This window comes from Bos mutus, chromosome 3, assembly GCF_027580195.1.
Source record: "Bos mutus isolate GX-2022 chromosome 3, NWIPB_WYAK_1.1, whole genome shotgun sequence".
Classification (NCBI taxonomy): domain Eukaryota; kingdom Metazoa; phylum Chordata; class Mammalia; order Artiodactyla; family Bovidae; genus Bos; species Bos mutus.
Genome location: NC_091619.1, coordinates 26,783,591 through 26,805,470, shown reverse-complemented (window position 1 = coordinate 26,805,470; position 21,880 = coordinate 26,783,591). Strand labels below are relative to the sequence as shown.

The window sequence follows — 21,880 nt, the reverse complement described above, 5'->3', positions numbered from 1 at the left end:
TACTGTAAACAATTATATGCCAACAAATTAGATAACCTAGAAGAAATTAAAAAATGGAAAAAATACTTGTAATACACAAATTGCCTAAACCTGTTCAAGAACAAAGAGAAATTTTGTGACTTAGTGAATTCTGCTGAAATCTTAGAATTTATGAAAATGATTGAATATTTTCATCCATGAACCTTCTGAAATTTGTATTAAATGTGACTTTAATAAGCAGGAAAAGATATTGTGAACTGTTTGCTTCTGACTAAATTTATGTTACATGTTCATTAAGAAAATGGATTCTGGAGCCAGCCTACCTGGATTTTAATCCTGGCTCTGTCTCTTACTAGCTGTATAGTCTTGGGCAAGTTACTTAATATTTGTGTGTCTCATTTCCTCACCTTTAAAATGAGGATAATAATAGTATATATAGATCATAAAAATGTTGTAAGGATTAAAACCAGTTAAAATATGCTAAGTGCTTAAAACAGTGCCTGACATAAAGAAAGAACTAAATAACTGTTAGCTATTATTACTTGGGAAAATATTCAGAAATTGATAATTGACATCATTTTTATAGGATTATGAATGCTTATTATAAGGCCTAAGCATGTTTGAATAAAAAGGCTGGGAAAAAGAGTGGGGAAAGTGAAACTTAAATAGAAATCAGTAGAAAAACACTATTCATATACATCTTGTATTCTACATAACCCTTTAGATGTATGGTTAGTAGAATCAAAATCGGATTTCCTTGTCTGGCAGACTGAGTTTAGTTTGTCATTGTCTTCTTCCTTCAGGCTTTTAAATTTTCTTTCCTCTTCTTTCTCCTTCCCCACCCCCTCTTTTTTTCTTCCTCTTTATACTCTTCCATTTCATTCTCATATGTGGAATATAGACAAAAATTTTATAATATAATATTAATGGTGGCAGCCTCCAAATTATATTTTTATATTTTTCTTTAAGAGCATGGTTTCAGAGGAAGAGACACTGAGAAAACTATGCAAGGATAATAATCCACCAATTTCTCATCTTTGTGTCAGAACGCCAAAAAAGGTAGTTATTTTGGAAAGCAAATTTCAAAAGCTGGATTTAATTTTTTTTTTTTTTTTTTTGGGTTAAACATATTATGACTTTATTTTCTATCCAGACTCCTTCATCTCTAACGACTCCTGGATCTATGCAGAAGTCTGAAACTATGAGGAAAACGCAGGAGGACCGTTGGGCTGTAATTGCTAAGATGAATAGGAAACAAAAACTAAAGGAAGCAGAAAAGCTGTTTGTTTAATTTCAGAAAATCAGTGTGATTAAGGAGCCTATAACATAAAATTTATAGTTAAGTTTTTAATTCTTATTTTCTAAAGAGCCAAACATATTCTGAAATTAAGACTTTTGATTTGTAAATAATTTGTTTCTTTATATTTTAATGTATCAGCCTAAATGGGAAATAACCACATTGTTACTTAAAAATGTGTAATTCTGTTCAGATAATTAGATGACTGTTTTGGTTTTACCTTTTCTTGAATTGATGAAAACTATTTTGGCTAAGTTTTCGCACTTATAAAACTGTCCATTGAACACTAGGAACACGTTGTTGAGATATACTGTTTATTCTTTACTATTAAAATATTTTGGATTCACATAAATACTTCTCATTGTTTCTGTGAGGTCGCCTGAGCAGCTAATCATAACTTTGTTAGTATTATTTATTTTTCAAATCTTGAGGTCATTTTATTTGTTTCACAGTCTGAAGCAGCTTTGATTTATCTGTTGATAAAATTGACAGATGGCTTTATGCAAGAAAAAAGATTCTCCTGATACGACTTCCTAAAATACTTCATTTATTCAACATTCATTTGGCAAATATTTATTGAGTATCTGGTTCAGTGGTAAAGAATCCACCTGCAACGCAGGAGAAGCAGGAGACATGGATTTGATCCCTGGGTTGGGAAGATCCCCTGGAAGAGGAAGGTCATAAAGAATCAGACATGACTCAGCACATATGTACCACGCTAAGACTTAAGTACAGTTCTAGATACTGGGGATATAACAAAAATAAGACTTCCCTTCTTCCAGAGCTTACATTTTACAGGGAAAATATAAATAAAATATATAAACACATAGTATATTAGTTAAGGATAATTGCTAAGAAGAAATAAAACAAGAGTATTAGAGAGTGTTGAAAAGACTTGAAATTTTATGTAGAGTGACCCATACTGAAATGACATTTGAAGAGCTGATGAATAGTGAAACTGTGGCTATCATGAGGATAACATTCTTGATAAAAAGAACAAAAAGTATAAAGGCCCAGAGGTGGAAATGTGCTTAGTGTATCTGGGAAGCAGCAAGGAGGCCAGTGTGGGTAGAGGACAATGAGCAAAAGAAGGGTATAAAGTAGAAAAGGCCTGTATTTAACAGGATAGAGAATTTGGGTGGACAGATTATATAATGCTTTAGGCTATTGAAAGAACTTTGGCTTTTACTCTGAGTATGATATGACATTTCTGAGCAAAGACCATGATCTGACTTATGTTTTAAAAATAAAGCTCTTTCTGACTGTTGTATTGAGAACAGATTTTGAAAAGAGGACAGAGGAAAACTAGTTATTTTAATAATGCACATGAGAGATTGTAGTGGCTTGAACAAAGGTGAGAGCAGCAGAGGAATAAAGAAGTCAATGTCTAGATCTATTTGAAGATTAGATGTGGGATATAATAAAAAGGGCCAAGCAATACAATTTTGGACATGTTAAGTCTAAAATGCATATTAGACATCCAAATAGAAGTAGTTAAGCAGGCTTAGAGACAGATCCAGGGTAGTGATATAAATTTGGGAGTTAGCAGCATATTTAAAGCTATCAGAGTGGATGAGAATATGTACAGTTGTGAGCATGACTATACCTAGGAAAGAGAAGAGATCAAAGATGAGAAGGAACCATAAAAGGATTAGCTAGGGTAATAGTGAAGTCTAGCAAGAAGGTATTTCAAAGAAGAGTGATAAATTGTGTTAAATGCTGCTCGAAGGTAAGGTAAAATTGATTAGTGTGTCATTAATGTGGAGGTCTTTGTTAATCTGAACAATGGCAGTTTCAGGCTTCCCAGGTAGCACTAGTGGTAAAAACTCCCCTGCCAATGCAGGAAACTTAAGAGAGTCGGGTTCAGTACCTGGGTTGGGAAGATCCCCTGGAGAAGGGTATGGCAACCCACTCCAGTATTGCCTGGAAAATCCCCTGGACAGAGGAGTCTGGCGGGCTACACGTCCATAGGGTCACAAAGAATCTGACATGACTGAGCACACATGTACCACACTAAGACTTAAGCACAGTTCTAGATACTGGGAATATAACAGTGAATGAAACAGAAAAAATAAGCCTTATCTTCTAGCGCTTACATTTGGACAAAGAGTTGGACACGACTGAAGCAACTTAGCACATGGCAGTTTCAGTGAAGTGGAATTTGACTACTTCCTTAAGCAAAGGAAGGGAAAAGGTAGAGACAGCTATCTTCATCAAAAGTAAGAAACTCAAGAAGTTATACTTGGAAGATTAATGACATGTCCACAATGTCCACTTGACATGGAAGTGAGTCAAAAGAAGATTCTTTTTAAAAAAGATATAAGAATTAATAGCAAGTTTAATTAGGGAAAGATTCAGGATGATAGGAAATGGTTATACCAAAGAGAAAGAAGATTTTTTGGTAGAATGGCCTGTAATAGGGAAAAGTGATCACATATGGTGGGAGATTAAAGTGCTTCCCTGGTGGCTCAGATGGTAAAGAATCTGCCTGCAATGCAGGAGACCCGGGTTCGCTCCCTGGGTCAGAAAGATCCCCTGGAGAAGGGAATGGCAATCCACTCCAGTATTCTTGCCTGGAGAATTTTTAATTCCATGGACAGAGGAGCCTGGCAGGCTATAGTCTGTGGGATCACAAAGAATCGGATGTGACCAAGTGACTAACACTTTAGCTAGGAGAATAGACAGAACCAACAGGATGAGATGGCTGGTTGGCATCACTGACTCTATGGACAAGAGTCTGAGTGAACTCCAGGAGTTGGTGATGGACAGGGAGTCCTGGCATGCTGCGATTCATGGGGTTGCAAAGAATCTGACGCGACTGAGGGACTGAACTGAACTGATGAGAAACAAGAGAAACATAATAACAAGAGAAAAGGAACCATGTATATCACAAGATGGTGGTGGATAGAAATTCGTAGAACTTTTGATTTTATAGCTTCAGTTTTCTTAGTGAAGTCGGAATTAAAATCACCCATTGAGAATGAAGGTTAAGGAGAAAGTGTTGTAAATTGTGAAAAGAAGAGTAGGTATGAAAGACTCATAAAGTAAGGGAGTAAATGAACTTTATAAAAACAATTGCCAGATGGACAAAATAGTCTTAAAGTTGTCTATAACAAATTTGGTGCAGTAGAATTTTAATTTCCTTATGATGGGGAAATGCTATAAATATTACAGAAATTACATTCCTCCTTCAATTTGTATAACTATACTCTGAAAACTGGTTATATAGTCTTAGGATTTCGAACTTTTGATCTAGAAACTTTAATTGAAACTATAGCCTCCTGAATAAGTATTTTCTTTGGAGGATTATTAGTCTTGATAACATGATACTCACATTTGAAGCTACTATGTATTTTCAGATATTTTAAAATAAAACAAGATTTGTATGTTGTTAACAGTAGCTTCTCTGGCTAATCATTAACTTCTAGCTTGTCTAAAGTCCAACATAAATGTTTCTATTTAGTAAGAAGCATTTCTCCAGACAGTTATTTAGGAACCCTGGCTCCTTCCAACATCTAGTTCTGTCATCTTCAACAACTTGCTTCTAAGGTTGTTGCCAAAGGGGAGATACCATGAAGGATTCACGTGGAAAGCTTTTAATGACCCAGATTTGAAATAGAGTACATCACCTCCACCCACATTCTACTTTCTGGAACCAAATCATATGGCCACACTTAATTTCAAGACAGACTGTGACCCATTTCTAGTTATGTCTCAGGAGATTAGGGAGAAAGGTCAGATGAAAGACTAGTCTGTCACAATTAGTTGACATTCTTTAAATTTTTAAATGTTCTTCCTTGCTATTAATTTAAAAATAAGTTAATTAGGCTCTTATGTTTTGAATGATTGCTTCTTGCTATTCTTTGAACATGCCGGGCATGCTCCTTGGAAATTTCCTCCTAACTCCAGTACTTCTCATTCCCCTCACACTGCTTTTTCCCTTCATGGCACATATGTTCTAACACACTATATACTTCACTTAGTATGTTTATTATTTATTGTCTTCACTGACTAGAATGTAAACTTTAAAAGTCAGGGATTTTTGTCTGCTTCATTTATTGATGCACCCTGAGTACTTAGAACAATGCCTGGCCCATGGTAGTTATTCAATATCTGTTGAATTGATTAAATAAAAATGTAATATATACTTAAGGAAAACTTACATATCATACTGATGATTCTTATAGTAAGTAAAACTTCAGAACCAAAATTTTTAATGCATGATTTAAAAATAAGATCATGTCAATGTATGGCAAAACCACTACAATATTGTAAAGTAATTAGCCTCCAATTAAATAAATATATTTAAAAAAAAAAAAACAAAAAAAGATCAAATATTAGAAAATTAGAAAATTTTCTCAAAGTATGTTGTTATAGTAAGTAGCCTATATTTTTCTTTTCTGTTCTGAGCTCTGGAGAGTTTTGACAACCAAGTCCAGAATAAAATTTAGACTGATGCTATTGTTTGTAGTTTTAGAGTAAACATCAGAGTAAGAAAATTAATATATCATTCTAAATTAAAAGATCAATATACTCATTTGTGGTAATCTCATAAAAAATATCTCACAAAAAACTTATATAAGAATTTTGACTAGTATTAGTAAACAATTGGAAAATTTATAATTATTATAAAATTTTTACAAGCAAATTATATAATGTTTAATACCTTTTTAAAAAGTGAGTGTAGTTTAGATGTTATTATAAGAAGGTTTTTGTCATAGCCCATTTTTAGGTTGGTAGGAAATTCTTCCTGCCCTTCAATCACTCTTTGAAGGAGTGATTTAATATGACTGATGAGTTTAGAAAAATTGGGCCCAAGGGACCTGGCCTTCTACTCTTTTCGGCATGAAACTTCTTGCAGGAGGTGTGTGACCTGCTCTGTGCTGAATGTTTTACAGGGCAGACTTTGCCCTGCAGATTAAAGGTCCTCTAATGAGGGGATAGATTTAATTCAGTAGAGCATTATCAAATCCCTGTATTTTGATAAATAGGCTGTATACTTTGAGAAAAAATGAGTGGAATTTGGGGGAGCCAAATAACATCCTAATACTGATGTCTGGTGTGGTGGTGGTGGTCCTGTTCTGGACAATGGCCCCATAGGAATTTTCACTTAGTGGATCATTATAGCCTTTGGTAGCCTTGCTTTTACATGAATTACTGTTTTTACAGAAATAGTTCACAGGTTATGGATCTTAAGTGAATGGTATGTAAGCTTTGAAGCAAAAATGGGTACTTTAATGTGTCTACAGGCCATATGCTCCACCAGAAGCATGGGCTGAGGGAGCCTCAGCCAAATTTGGGCTGTAAAAAGAGCATATATTAGCCATACTAAATTGAGCAAGGGTGTAGGACTCAAAGGTTAATATTTTGGATATATTTTGATAGTGGAACCAAAAAGATATGCTGTCAGTACTGACAGTTTGGTTGGAAGTAAGGATGAGGTGAAAGAAAGGAAAGGTGAAAGATTGGGTTTTGAAGTTCTGTTTTGGACCATGTAATATTTGAGGTAACTTATATGTCTAAGTAGAGATGTTAAGAGTGTCACTGGACAAATGAATCTAGAGTTTTCCAGAAGAGTCAGTATTTAGTAATCATTGGCATAAATATGCTATTTAAAGCACAGAATTGAATACACTCTCTTTACAGATAGTGAGTGTGTAGTTATAGAAGGGAAAGGAGTTAATACTGAGCCTTGGGGTTACTGGGACATGGTCAAGCAATAGTGAAGTTGCTCTAAAGACCAATAAGGGAGACGAAGTGTAAATGATGATGGAAACCTAAAGAACAAAGTGATTCAAGAAAGGATTATTCTGTGTCATATATTTCTGAGTAGTAATACTTGAAAGTATAGAATAAATAGTTGGATTGGGAATTGTCTATATGATACACAGTACCTACTCTCAGTGACTTTTGCATTAGCAAAAGTAGCAAAAATAAAAGTGTAAACAAATGAATATAAGTACAAAAGATACAGAGACATACAGGATAATTTCACGTCTTGACTTCAGAGAAGGCCTTCTGGAAGAGATGGATTTTGGACATAAATAGAAATTCTACAGGTGTCTAAGGACAAGAGGAAATCAAAGTGGAAGAAATAGCAATATATACAATGTAATATGAATGATGAAGAGTAATTAGTATACCCAGACCATGGTCTCTTCATATAGGAGGTTGTATATTATGTTGCAAAGCTTGGACATTTTTTTATGGAAGATGGAATAGAGGTTAAGCAAGGAAATTAAGACTTTATTCCTTAAAATATATTTTAAAATTTTACGAATGAATATAAAGTATATGGTTTCCAAGTCTATCATTTATTCTCCTACTTGAAAAAGATTTTTGTTTTAGAAAGATCATTAGATAATGTAAATCAGTACAAGTGAGGTTATTGACGATATTAAAATAGTCTAGGTGAGAGATAGGAATATTTCTTAGACTGAAAATTTAAGTTACAGACTTTTAGATTAGATCTAATACCTTTCCTAAGAAAAATATCCTAACTTGATTACTTAAGCAGTAATAAAATATCTCATTTCAAGTAAATGTAAATTAATGATGTAAAAGAGGAAGCTGCTTTGGTTGATATAAAGGTTAAAAATAAATTATTCATAGTTCAGGCAACCTGAATTCAGTGTAATTAATAGTCAACAAGCTGTAGTAGTACATCAAGAACTTTAATCAGTAGCAGGTAACTGTGGGTTAGAAATAGGAAATGACAAATAGAGATAGATAAGATTTATTATTTAAGTTATGAAATCAGAGTTTAGAGCTGGGGGGAAGTGAAAACTTCATTTAATTTCAACAGATCAGTGTTTTGAGGCCTATAAAAACAGTCAAAATTATAAGGAAAAGATAAAAATGACTTAGTTTCTATATTCATATGTATAACCTTCTGCTGCTGCTAAGTCACTTCAGTCATGTCCGACTCTGTGTGACCCACCAGGTCACACTCTGTGTGACGGCAGCCCACCAGGCTCCCCCATCCCTGGGATCCTCTAGGCAAGAGTACTAGAATGGGGTGCCATGGCCTTCTCAGTGCCTAAACATAATCATACAAATTCTTAGTGCCTCATTTTATCCTTCTGCTTTCTTTCCCCCCATCTTTCTTCCTCTGTATATGGCAGGGTTCCCCACTAATTTATAAAAATGAGATAATGTGTACTTTTCAGAGTTTTGCTTTACTCAATTCATTATCTCATGGAAATATCTCCAAAACATGATATAGTTCCAATTCATTCTTTTAAATTGCTGAGTAATATTTCATGGTAGAACCATAATTCAGCTGTTTACTCAAGTATGATAGAGATTTATGATCAGGTATATCCAGTTATTATCTCTTGCCAGGCACATGAGAAAATTATACTTTCCCTCTCACTTTGTTAAGGCTTTACGATAAGTTCTGGACAGTCAATTTTAGGTAGAAGTGATATGCGTTCATTACTTTTGTGCCAGAGTATTTGGTTAATAACACAAGACCCTCTGTTACATTCTTCCTCCTGCTGCAGCAACTTGTGATGTTATAAATGATGAAACCTCTGTCATCCTAGGTCTGTGAGTGAAAATTACATGGAATCAGGTTTTTTGATTAGCCCATCATGGTCATGTAATATGAATAAGAAATAAGACTTTGTGGTGTTAAGCTCTTGTGAGTTTAGGGTTGTTATTATTGGCAAAACTTATTCTATCTTAACTGATATAATGGGATTTCTCTTTGTTTCCAGTTTTATGTACTATGAACATTTCTATAGGATAAATTATTAGTTTGGAGTTCATGGGCCTGTGGGGATATATATTTAAAATTTTAATAGATGTTGCTGGACTTCCCTGGTAGTCCAGTGGCTGAGACTGTATGCTTCCACTGCAGAGAGCACAGGTTCCATCCATGGGCAGAGAACTAATAAGATCCCATATGCTGTGCAGTGCAGCCAAAAAAAACCCCCAAAACCAAAAAACCAGTGATAAAACTATGGTGCAGATCATCTAATTATTCTAATAATTTTCAAATTAATTTTAATTTAAAAATTATTGCTGTGTTATTTGCTTGATGAGGCTGTCTGTAGTTAAAAGAAGCCTGTGTCTGAACTATGATTTTTCAAAGGATAATGCATCAATTTTTTTTCAGTGACTTTTCCAGTAAATTGAGAGTCATTAAATGATGTAGTCTCAAAGAGTAGAGAATTTCTTTGTCAACAATATTGTTCATAGTCAACAATATTGTTCCAGTAGTCATGAATGGATGTGAGAATTGGACCATAAAGAAAGCTGAGTGCCAAAGAATTGATGTTTTTGAACTTTGGTGTTGGAGAAGACTCTTGAGAGTCTCTTGGACTGCAAAGAGATCAATCCAGTCAATTCTGAAAGAAATCAGTCCTGAATATTCATTGGAAGGACTGATGCTGAAGCTGAAGCTCCAATACTTTGGCCACCTGATGTGAAGAGCCGACTCATTTGAAAAGACCCTCATGCTAGAAAAGATTGAAGGCAGGAGAAGGGGACAACAGAGGATGAGATGGTTAGATGGTATCACCAACTCAATGACATGAGTTTGAGCAAGCTCTGGGAGACGGTGAAGGACAGGGAAGCCTGGCATACTGCAGTCCATGGGGCTGCAAACAGCTGGACACGACTGAGTGACTGAATGACAACAAATTGTTCATAGTGCCAAATCCTCTCTCAACTTATACCAGATTAACAACTATTACATTTAAGGTTTTCTAGCTCTTATAATAATATCTGAGATTTTTGTACATTCTGTTTATCACCTAGATAGCAAATATGAATGCTCAGTCATGTCCAACTCTTTGTGACCCTTTGGACTAACCCACCAGGTTCCCTGTCCATGGGATTTTTCAGTCAAAAATAATGAAGTGAGTTGCCATTTTCTCCTCCAGGAGAACTTCCTGACCCAGGGATTGAACCTGTGTCTCCTGCATTGCAAGTAGATTCTTTACTGCTGAGCCATCAGGGCTTCTCTAAATAGCAAATATAGTTTATTGAATTATCATGTTTAATTAAGTCAAAACTACTTCAACCACAGGGGATATGATGTGTATGTGAAAAGTATGGGGTTTGTTTGGCTGACTCAGTTTGGAGTCCTAACTCTGCCTTTCAAGTTCAGAATAATCTCTCTGTGGCTCAGCTTTCTGGTCTGTAAAATGGTGATAATTATAAATAGAGAAAATGAGTTAACAGACATTTTGAAAGGTGTCTAGCACAAAGCAAGTGCTAATAATTATTATCTCTAATTTTTGTTAATGAAATCAATGTTATGAATGCCCATGACAGGGGGGCCTTCACTAGGTTTTAGTGAATTTGGTTCACTGCATGAAGGCGAAAATTCAACAGGGACAATGAAAAAGGAGGACTTGTACTTTAGATGTTCCCTAGCTCTAGACTGGCCCTGTGAACTCACTCTATCCTCAGAAGCCTCCTTCCTAGCCTGGGAGTACTTGATATATCAGGAAAACCTATATTGCCAAGCTGGTGCCTGTGGTAGCTATTATTATTGTTGTTGTTCTTTAGTCACTAAGTCATGTCCAACTCGTTGTGACCCCATGGACTGTAGCCCACCAGGCTCCTCTGTCCTTGGGATTTCTCATGCAAGAATACTGGAGTGGGTTGCCATTTCCTTCTCCAGGGGATCTTTCCAACCCAGGGATTGAACCCGTGTCTCCTGCATTAGACAGGCATTGGCAGATGGATTCTTTACCACTGAGGCACCAGGGAAGCCAGCCATTATTATTACCCACCTGCTTATTCCAGTTCCTTTAAAAACAGAAGTTAACCTGGAGGCTGTAGTTCCTACAAATGAGCATGTTAGGGCCACCCAAGGCAGCTTTGGTCAGTAATTGGTGACCAGAGTCTAATTATGAAAGACCAGGTTGGATTGGAACACTGGTATTTTGGTGCCAGCTCTGCTGATTCAGGTATTATTTGCCTTATTAAGAGCTGCATTTGCTTTGGAGGACTCATGGAATGGTTTGTGGTACATGGGAGTCAAAGCAGGCTAACTGGCAGACCAGCAAGTAGATGAACCTGAAGATGTCCCCCTACTAGTAACCCAGAAAGAGAGCGTAACATAGTCTGTATGTAACATAGTCTGACCCTCCAGACACCCTGTGGCAGAAGGAAGGTAAGGATGCCAAGGGAGGTGGAAATTTTTGTCTAATGAACTTGATTCCTGTGACCTTGATAAATCTGCTTACTAGTTCTCATAGCATTTTTGTATATTCCTTACAAAAATCCTTATATTTTCTGCATAGATGGTCAATGTCATCTGTGGATAAAGACATTTTTACTTTTTCAACCTCTATGTTTTTTTTTCTTTTTATTTTATTATTACACAGGCTAGTATTTTTAGTACTACATTGTATACTCCCATGGTGAGAGAGGACATCCTTGCCTTTTCCCCAGTTGTTTCACCTTAAGTATGATACTGTGGTGTTGGAGAAGACTCTTGAGAGTCCCTAGGACTGCAAGGAGATCCAACCAGTCCATCCTAAAGGAGATAAGTCCTAGGTGTTCATTGGAAGGACTGATGTTGAGGCTGAAACTCCAATACTTTGGCCACCTGACGCGAAGAGCTGACTCATTTGAAAAGACCCTGATGCTGGGAAAGATTGAGGGCAGGAGGAGAAGGGGACAACAGAGGATGAGATGGTTGGATGGCATCACTGACTCGATGGACATGGGTTTGGGTGGACTCCCAGAGTTGGTGATGGACAGGGAGGCCTGGCATGCTGCGGTTCATGGGGTCACAAAGAGTCAGACACAACTGAGCGACTGAACTGAACTGATGATGTTATTAATAGATATCTTTTAGCATGTTGAAGAATTTCATTATATTACTAGTTTGCTGAAAATTTTTATCATGAATGAATGAATGATGAATTTTCTCAAGACTTTTTCTGAATATTTTGAGATTAATAATATATTTTGTTTTTAGTCCCTTGACATGGTGAGTTACATTAATTGACTTTTGAGTGTTAAACCAACTTTGTATTCCTGGTATAAATCTCATTTGGTCATGACATATTATCCTTTTTTATATGTTATTGAATTTGATTTCTAAAATTCTTGTGAAGAATTTTTGGATCTTGACATTGTTAGTATTGTTTGTGTTATTTTTAGATTCCACATGTAAGTTATATCATATTTTTGTCTTTTTCTAGGTCCATCTATGTTGCTGCAAATGGCAATATTTCTTTATTATAGCTGAATACACATTTCAAAATGAACAGTTCTGTGGCATTTAATATATTTACAGTGTTGTGCAAGCATTATCTTTATCTAGTTCCAAATCATTTAATTACCGTTAGTCCCCATTTTCCACTCCCCCAGCCCCTAGTAGCCACCAGTCTGCTTTCCATCTCTTTGAATTTACCTATTCTGTATATTTCAAATATGTAGAATCATGTCATATGTGATTTTTTGTGTGTCTAGCTTCTTTCACCTCAATTATTTTTTACACATGTAGTGAAGGAAGTTAACTATATTATTAGTTTATTTTCCTTAGCTACCACAGATTAATTTGCTAACAATCTTTTATTGATTTTGACAGATAACAATACTATGAACTCCTTTTAAAGAAAAAGGTCTACTAAACAAAGATGAGAGAAGTTAAAATACTTTTTGGTGAGATTCATAACATATTGTTGATTAGTTGCTGAGAAGTGGTTACACGTGTTATTGTGAGTACAGTTAATACTGCTCATATTATTCAGCCAGAGAAATAATATCTAATTACCAAGAGGTTATATAAAGTAACAAAAATATAATGAAAGATATTATACTAAGGGTTAGAGAAATAAGTTTTGATATATAGGAAAGAAAAATTGATACTAATCTGACTATATGACACTACAAATTTTATTACAGAAAACATTAGCAATTCCTATTAACATTTATAGATGACCTTAATTTTAAAAATGTTTTCAAATGGATGGAACAAGTTTGCATAAATTCATATAAATCTGACATATTAGAGGCTTTAACTGGTTACCAAAAGAGAACAGCAAATTGACGTAATTTTTATACATATTAAATCAAAATTGTCTCTTCACTTCGGAGCTCCAAGATAATAAAATGATCAATATGCCCATTAGGTCCAGCTCTACTTGCTATCAATTATCTGTATTGTTTAAGAAAAGAGCATTAAAAGGAGTTTAATAAACAGATTTTGTTTCAAATTGCAGGCTGTTGTAATTTGACGCTTATAGATAACTCAGAGTTCAGATGAATAAACTGATGTTTAAAAAAGTATCTGTTGCATAGGATTTTAGAATTTTATGGAACTAGAGCATACTGCAAGGTAGAAAAGCACCTACTCTTTGAGGAGGGGAAAGTATTAGTAACTCTGATCCATATTCCAATGTCACTGCTCTGTTAAACTAATTGTGAATGGCTTTTTTTTTTCACCTTTGAAAGTGAGTTAAAATTTTAATGTAATAAAAAAGATATTAGGAAACTTGGACTTTAGCCTGGCTTTTCCTGTAACTATCTATAGAACATTGAAGCAGTTAATAACCTCTCTATGCACCAAATTATACATTCTGAGATTAGCATCTCTATGTTCACTTATGCATTCAATAAATATTTATTGAACATATCATATATACAATAGGCTGGTTTGAACTCTGAGGATACAGTGATGACCATGACAGATAAGCCCTTCCATTTATGGTGCTTATATTCTATTTGGAAAGGGAGAAACAGAGAAAAACATGTGAACAAATAATATAATATCAGAAGCTTATAAATGCTATGAAGAAAGTATGAGAGGGTAGAATAAAAAGTGATAGGGCTAGTGTGAGACAGTAAATTTGGTTGTCAAGGAAACCTTTTCTGGGGAAATAATGAGGAAGCCATTTCGAGATATGGTGAAAGAGCTCTTCATAATGAGCAAACAGCAAATGGAAAGCCCTGTTGCAAGAAAAGTTTAGAATGTTCAAAAGAGTATAGTAAAAGGAAGAGTGAAAAAGTAATACAACATGTATCCAGATAAGTAGGCACAGACTATTTCTATCTACTGGAATTTTAAAAACAGCTCTGTTGGGGGTATGACTGACATGCAATTAACTGTTAGTCGCTCAGTCATGTCTGACTCTTTGCGACCCCATGGACTGTAACCTGCCAGGTTCCTCTGTCCATAGAACTCTCTAGGCAAGGGTACTGGAGTAGGTAGCCATTCCCTTCTCCAGGGGATCTTCCTGACCCAGGAACCGAATCCATGTCTCCTGTGTCTCCTGCATTGCAGGCAGTTTTTTTCCAGCAGGTAAAGAATTGCCTGCAATGCAGGAGACACAGGAGACATGAGTTTGGTCCCTGGGTCAGGAAGATCCCTTGGAGAAGGAAATGGCAACCCATTCCAGTATTCTTGCCTGAAAAATCTCATGGACAGAGGAGCCTGGTGGGCTACAGTCCAAAGAGTTGCAAAGAGGTGGACAGGACTGAGCATGAGCAAGGTGAACATTGAAGCAATCTATAAATTATGGGCTTTCCCTGGTGGCTCAGATGGTAAAGAATCTGTCTGCAGTGCAGGAGATCCAGGTTCAATTCCTGGGTCAGAAAGATCCCCTGGAGGAGGAAATGGCAATCCACTCCAATATTCTTGCCCAGAGAATTCCATGAACAGACGAGCCTGGCGGGCTACACAGTCACAGTCCATGGGGTGGCAAAAAATCGGACAAGACTGAATGACTAACACTTAAATGACATATAATTAACTGCATGTATTAGATTTTTAGGGTGTTATAAAAAAGCATGACAATGGAATGGCTTAAACATCAAAAATTTCTTGTCTCATAGTTCTAGGGGTTAGAAGTCCAAGGTAAAATATTGGGAGGGTAGGGTCATGCCACTCCGAAGGTGCTGGGAAGGGATCTGTTCTAGGCCGATCTCCTAGTTTCTGGTAGTTCCTTGTGGCAAGGAACTTTAATCATCACATTGCATTCTCCCTGCTCCTATGTCTGTGTCCAAATTTCCCCATTTTATAAGGATACCAAATGATGTTGTTCTAGAGACCTAACCCACTTCATCTTAATTGATTTCATCTGCAATGCTCTATTTCCCAAATAAGGTCACATTCAGAGTTACTAGGGGTTGGCACTTCAGTGTATGAATTTTGGGGGTACAGAACATACTGGTGCATGTGTTTGAAGAGTACAATTTGATAGGTTTTGGCAAATGTATATCCTGTGAAATCATCATAATCAAGAAAAACATTATTACCCCTAAAAATATGTACATATTACCCCTAAAAATTTCCTGTGCCCCTTTGTCATCCCAGTCTTGTCTTTTTCCTTGTCTTTCCCCATCCCCATATAATCACTAACTGGCTTTTGCTCTAATGATTACTTTGTATTTTCTAGAATTTTATATAAACAATTATATGGCATGCACTTTTTTTGGTCTAGCTTTTTCACATAGAATAATATTTTTATTGAGGTAACAGTTTATAGCATTATATGCTTCATGTGTACAACTTTATAATTCAGCTTCTGAATAGACAACAGTGTGCTCACTACCAAGAGGCTAGTTTCTATCCATCACCATACAGTTGACTCCCTTTACCCATTTTGCCTTCTCACCAACCTTCTTTCTCCTCTGGTAGCCACCAATCTGTACTCTGTATCTATTTGTTTGTTTTTGTTTCTTTTGATTTTTAAAAATATTCCACATATGATTGGAATCATACATTATTTGTCTTTCTCCACCTGACTTATTTCACTTAGCTTAATACCCTCAAGGTACATCCATGTTGCTGCAAATGGAAAGATTTCATCTTTTTATGACTGAGTAGTTTTCCATCTTCTTTATGTATTCATCCAGTCATAGACATTTTAGGTTGTTTCCATATCTTAGCTATTCTGAATAATGCTGCCATGAACATAAGGGTGCATATATCTTTTTGAATTAGTATCTTTGTACTCTTCACATAAATACCCAGAAGTGAAATATATGGATCATATAGTTGTATTCTTAATTTTTGAGGAATTAACCATATTGTTTTTCATAGTGGCTGTGCAAGTTTACCTTTCTACCAAGTGTATGAGGGCTCCCTTTCCTCCACATACTCTCCAAGACTTGTAATTTTTTTCTGTATTCAGTAATAGCCACTCTGATGGGTATGAGGTGCTAACTCAGTGGTTCTGATTTGCATTTACCTATTAATAAGTGATGCTGGGCATGTTTTCATGTGTCTGTTGGCCATCTGTAATATCTATCCAGGTTCTGTGGTTATATTTTAATTGGGTTGTTTGTTTTTTCGATGTTCATTTGTATGAGTTCTTTATATTTCTTGGATACTAACTCCTCATCGGATATATGATTTGCAAGTATTTTCTACCATTTGGTAAGTTGTCTTTTAGTTTTGTTGATGGTTTATTCTTTGATGTGAAGAAGCTTTTTAGTTTGATGTAGCATTGTTTATTTATTTTTGCTTTTGTTTTCCTTGTCTGAGGAGACATATCCAGAGAGATATTGCTAAGACCAATGTCAAAGAGTATACTGCCTGTGTTTTCTCCTAGAGCTTTTATAGTTTAAGGTCTTAAATCCAAGTCTTTAATCCATTTTGGATTAGTTTTTGTGTATGCTATAAGATAATGGTCCATTGAACTGTTGACATATTGCTTTTGTTACAGTGAGGCAAACAGGTTAAAGGGGTAAAACTGAATTATGGCTGTGGAATGGAGAAAAGTGTATGTTGGTTCCAAAGATTCAGTAATTATTTTTTCAGGTACTCCCTCAGCCTTTTATGCATTCAACAAATTTATGCATTCAACAAATTTATGCATTCAACAAATATGTACTAGGTGCTGTAGCTAAATATTTTTAACTAAGTAAATGTTGAGTTATTATAAATTGTGGTTGTTGCTTAGTCACTAAGTCACATCCAACTCTTTTGCATCCCCTTGGACTGTAGCCTGCCAGTTTCCTATGTTCATGGGATTTTTCAGGCAAGAATACTGGAGTGGGTTGCCATTTCCTTCTCCAGGGGATCTTCCTGACCCAGGGACTGAACCTGCATTGGCAGGCAGATTCTTTACCAGAGTCACCTGGGAAGCTCTTAGTGCCAGGTTGGATCAATCACAAGGTGGATCAAGATTGTTGGGAGAAATGTCAACAAATTCACATATGCAGATGATACTACTCTAATATAGAAAGGGAAGAGGACCTAAAGAGTCTCTTGATGAGGGCAAAAGAGGAGAGTGAAAAAGCTGGCTTGAAACTCAATATTAAAAAAACTAAGACCATGGCATTCAGTCCCATCATTTAATGGCAAATAGAAGGGAAAAAAAATGGAAACAGTGAGAGACTTTATTTTCTTAGGCTTCAAAATCACTGCAGATGGTGACTGCAGCCATGAAATTAAAAGACACTTGCTCCTTGGAAGGAAAGCTACGGTAAACCTAGACATATTAAAAAGCAGAGATATCAATTTGCCAACAAAAGTACATATAGTCAAAGCTATGGTTTTTCTAGTAGTCATGTACAGATGTGAGAGTTGAACCATAAAGAAGGCTGAGCACCAAAGAACTGATCCCTTCAAATTGTGGCATTGGAGAAGACTATAGAGTCCCATGGATTGCAAAATCAAACTGGTCAATTCTAAAGGAAATCAATCCTGAATATTCATTGAAAGGACTGATGCTGAATCTCCAATATTTGGCCACCTGATGTAAAGAGCTGACTCATTTGAAAAGACCCTGATGCTTGGAAAGATTGAAAGCAAAAGGAGAAGAGGGCAGCAGATGATGATATGGTTAGATAGCATCATTGATTCAATGGATATGAATTTGAACAAACTCTGAGAGATAATGGAGGACAGGGGAGCTTGACGTGCTGCAGTCCATGGGGTGGCAAAGAGTTGGACATGACTTAGCGACTATACCACCACCACAACAATAACAGCAACAACTATTTATTGAGCATTTATTATATGCCAGACACTGTGTTAAGTGCTTTACACAAACACTGATATTACCTTCAAACAGGCAAAGAAACAGAAGTAAAAGAGAGCTCAAGCATGCTAATGTCGTATAGCTGGTAGATGACAGAACCAGGATTTGAGCTCAATCAGTTTGAGATCTCAAAATATTTGGCCATTTACTTAAATACTATTGTTTCCCACATGTAAATTTTATTTATTGTTTTAAATTCAAAGAAAAAACAAGATATTTTGAACTATTTTAATCAGCAAGTTTTAATCAGCAAGATATATACCAGTTGTCCTGGATTGCTATACAGTTGCCTTGGCTTTATAGATGAGCAATAATTTTATATATCTCTGAATAAGCATTTAGATAAAATTTGGGGCACTCAGATTTCCCCAAAATTTTCATTCCCAAGACTGCTGCTGCTGCTAAGTCACTTCAGTCGTGTCCGACTCTGTGTGACCCCATAGATGGCAGCCCACCAGGCTCCCCCATCCCTGGGATTCTCCGGGCAAGAACACTGGAGTGGGTTTCCATGTCCTTCTCCAATGCATGAAAGTGAAAAGTCAAAGTGAAGTCGCTCAGTCGTGTCCGACTCTTCACAACCCCATGGACTGCAGCCAACCCGGCTCCTCCATCCATGGGATTTTCCAGGCAAGAGTACTGGAGTAGGGTGCCATCACCTTCTCCCAAGACTGACATAGACTATATTAAGGGGTTTTTTTGTTTGTTTTGAATTTGTTTTTTCTCCTTCTGTGTTTATATTTTTTTTAATATTAATAAATATTAATAAAGGATGTATTTACAAGAGTAATTTTATTTTGAAATAGGAGAAAAGGAAAATTCATGCTACAATAATGTCACAGTTTCCAGAGGAAGATGTGAAGTTGTTTGTCTAAACACATTTTATTTGAGATTCAGTATGAATTTTCAATAGGTGGTTTTCAGATAAGAAAGCAGTAATTCAAATGTGATTATGTAAACAAGAGGATCAGAGAGGAATTATCCTGAAGGGTATAAAATGAACCAAGAGCTTTTAGTCTGGGTCATTACAACATCAGCTCACCAATGCAAAGTAAGGTAGGTGTCTACCCTGAGAAGGCTTTGTGAAACGAAATGTTGCTATTCCAAATTATTCTTATTTTCATCATTTTAGCAAGTTTTTAAAAATGGCAAATGGTGAGTGATAATTTGCTTTGATAAGCTCTAGGAATCCTAATTACTGCTCCAAAATTGTTCAATGGTGGGTGAAGATGAATAAACTACATATGTAAGGATAAGAAAATTTTCTACTGACTTCAAAGAAGAGGAAAAATTGGTCAATTCCCTAATGAAGGCTGATTGCTATTCATGGCCTTCCCTTACTGTTTACATTTGATTTAAATGTTTTAATCAATTGAATAATCTATGTATTAAATCCTGTCAATTACTAATGATTATTTTTGATGATAATGTACTTCTGAGAAAACTTGGAGTAAATTCAGTTTGGGGTACTTGTGGAGGTAATATACTCTGTATTATTTTAGTTGTAGTTAACCCGCCTTGGATAGTGTCCAAAGCACATATATATACCTTTTGTATACCTCTCTAGAAAAATATATTGCTTTAGCGTGGTTCCTGGATTGTTCATAGGGTGGACAATTGATTCTTTTCATAGCACAGTAGGGGATTTGGAGAGAAAAAATTTGTGAAAGAAACTAGAATAGAGAGAAATGTGCTTAGAATAAAGGTAGTAAGAACAAAAAAATGAGAGAAAATGTTGGGTAGGGGACAAAGCAAAGAGGATATCTTGGAATCAGGAAAAATGTTGCAAGTGTAGATGTAGATGATCATGGCACTGAAAAGGGCATCTCATCATTTGTGCCTGAAGTCATGCCTCTGTGCTTAGGTCCTCAATGAATCATTTATGAATACTTTTAAAGGAGGCGATTAAGTTGCAGAGGTTGAGAGTCCAGGTGACGATACAAGAGAAATTGTGGCAGGTCTTATAAGGAGGTATTAACTAACACTGATTTATATACTAAATGTTATATAGTTACACAGTCTTCTGTAGCATTCCAAGTGCTTCATGTGTATTGTTTTATTATGATTTTAGGAAGGAGTATATGGAAAAATGAAAGCACAGATTTCTTAGTTACACACAATTGCAATAAAATCTGGAAGCATAATTTTAGACCACTATTAGACCAGGGACCTGACACTAATTTATCACATAGAATCATACTCTGTATGTGCTGAAAAGTCCTTCCTTATCATCTTCTGGGTCTCAGTGTTTTTTTTACAGCTGAAGAAATTAAGGCCCAGAAAAATTCTCTGGGTGAAGTTTTACTATTTGCAGTAAAGGAGAAAGAATAATTCTTACTTTATTTACTGTTATATAGCAAAGATGATTCAGCACTTTTAATTTTTCTTTTGTTAGCTTGGAGTTTTACATTTAAAAGAGGAACTTCAGAACAATTTAGAGTGTCCATAATGGATATGAGAACAATGAGGAAAAGTTCCAAGACTGTTTTTTAAAAATTCTACAGTTTCAAAAAGGATCAGATGTACTTGTCTCTTTCTGCTTTGCAGATGGGGAAATTAGGCCAGACAGATTCAATATTTTAGTTGATTTCTCATAGACCTATGGGAGATCTTGAAATGTGTTGCTTACCTTCAGAACCGATATTCTCATCACTAGGTTAGCACATATCTATTTTATATAGATTGTATGCCTAAAAGTTAAAATACGTGAAATTAATTATTTCCTATGGCAAAAATCCAGTGGTTGGCTGGCTAAATGGGCAAGAACTGTATGATCATGGTGTGTGAGCACTTTATGTCATTTACTCAGTCAATACTTTTAAGATCCTTCAGAGGATTCTCTAAGTCTGTGGCTCTAAAATAATGGAACCAGCTCTACCATAGAGGGAGCTCACATTTGTGAAGCACTGAGAAAACCAGACTCTATGAGCAAGGAATTCTTGTAATTTTGCTCTTGTGCTTTTAACCTGTTCTTTTGCTGTACACAATTTCTGTAATTTTGTTTGTTGGTATTTCATACCAAGAATATGCAAATTTTATTTGAAAGTATTTACCAGAAAACCCTTTTTAGTGGGTGAGTTCACTTCCTTGTCCATATAGAAAAAGTCTTTGATTATTGTGGTGTCAGAGTCATAGTTTCAAGTCTCTGAGCACTTAAAACACTAACTACTTTTTGTAAACATTTGTTCTTATTTATCTTGAGTGGATATCTAGGAGTAGAATTGCTGGGTCATCAGTTAAGTATATGTGTAATTTTATAAGAAACTGTCAAGCTGATTTTCAAAATATTTTTATGTATCATTTTACCATCCCACCAACAGCATATGAAGGTTCTATTTACTCAAAATCATCACCAACACGTGGTGTTATCAGTTAAACAATAGGTATTTTTCTTAATTAGTGTTCATCGTTATCTTTCACTAGACTGTCAGCCCTTGAGGTCAAAGACTATAACATCCATTTTATATCTCTCAGTGCCTAGTTAAAATGCTCAATGTATATTTGTCTAGTTCATCTGTAGTTCTCATTCTGCAAATAGGAGACTGGTTGGAATGGCCACTAATCTCTGGAAGCTGACATTTAAAATACCTGTTAGCTTATTGACTTGTTGTTTCATTTTTTTCTTATGAGTTAATTAAAGACAAAA

The 21,880-nt window shown here is 35.7% G+C and overlaps 1 protein-coding gene across 2 annotated transcripts in view; it reads left to right on the top strand.

Annotated features, from left to right (window-relative positions):
* Positions 1–1,448, top strand: part of SYCP1 (synaptonemal complex protein 1) — a 143,622-nt gene extending 142,174 nt beyond the window's left edge. For both annotated transcript variants that reach the window (XM_005911073.2, XM_005911072.2), the window contains 2 exons: positions 949–1,038; positions 1,133–1,448. In XM_005911073.2, the coding sequence (XP_005911135.2) occupies positions 949–1,038; positions 1,133–1,270 (228 nt within the window). In that variant the 3' untranslated portion in view covers positions 1,271–1,448. The remainder of the gene's footprint in view (positions 1–948; positions 1,039–1,132) is intronic.
* Positions 1,449–21,880: the final 20,432 nt, after the last annotated feature.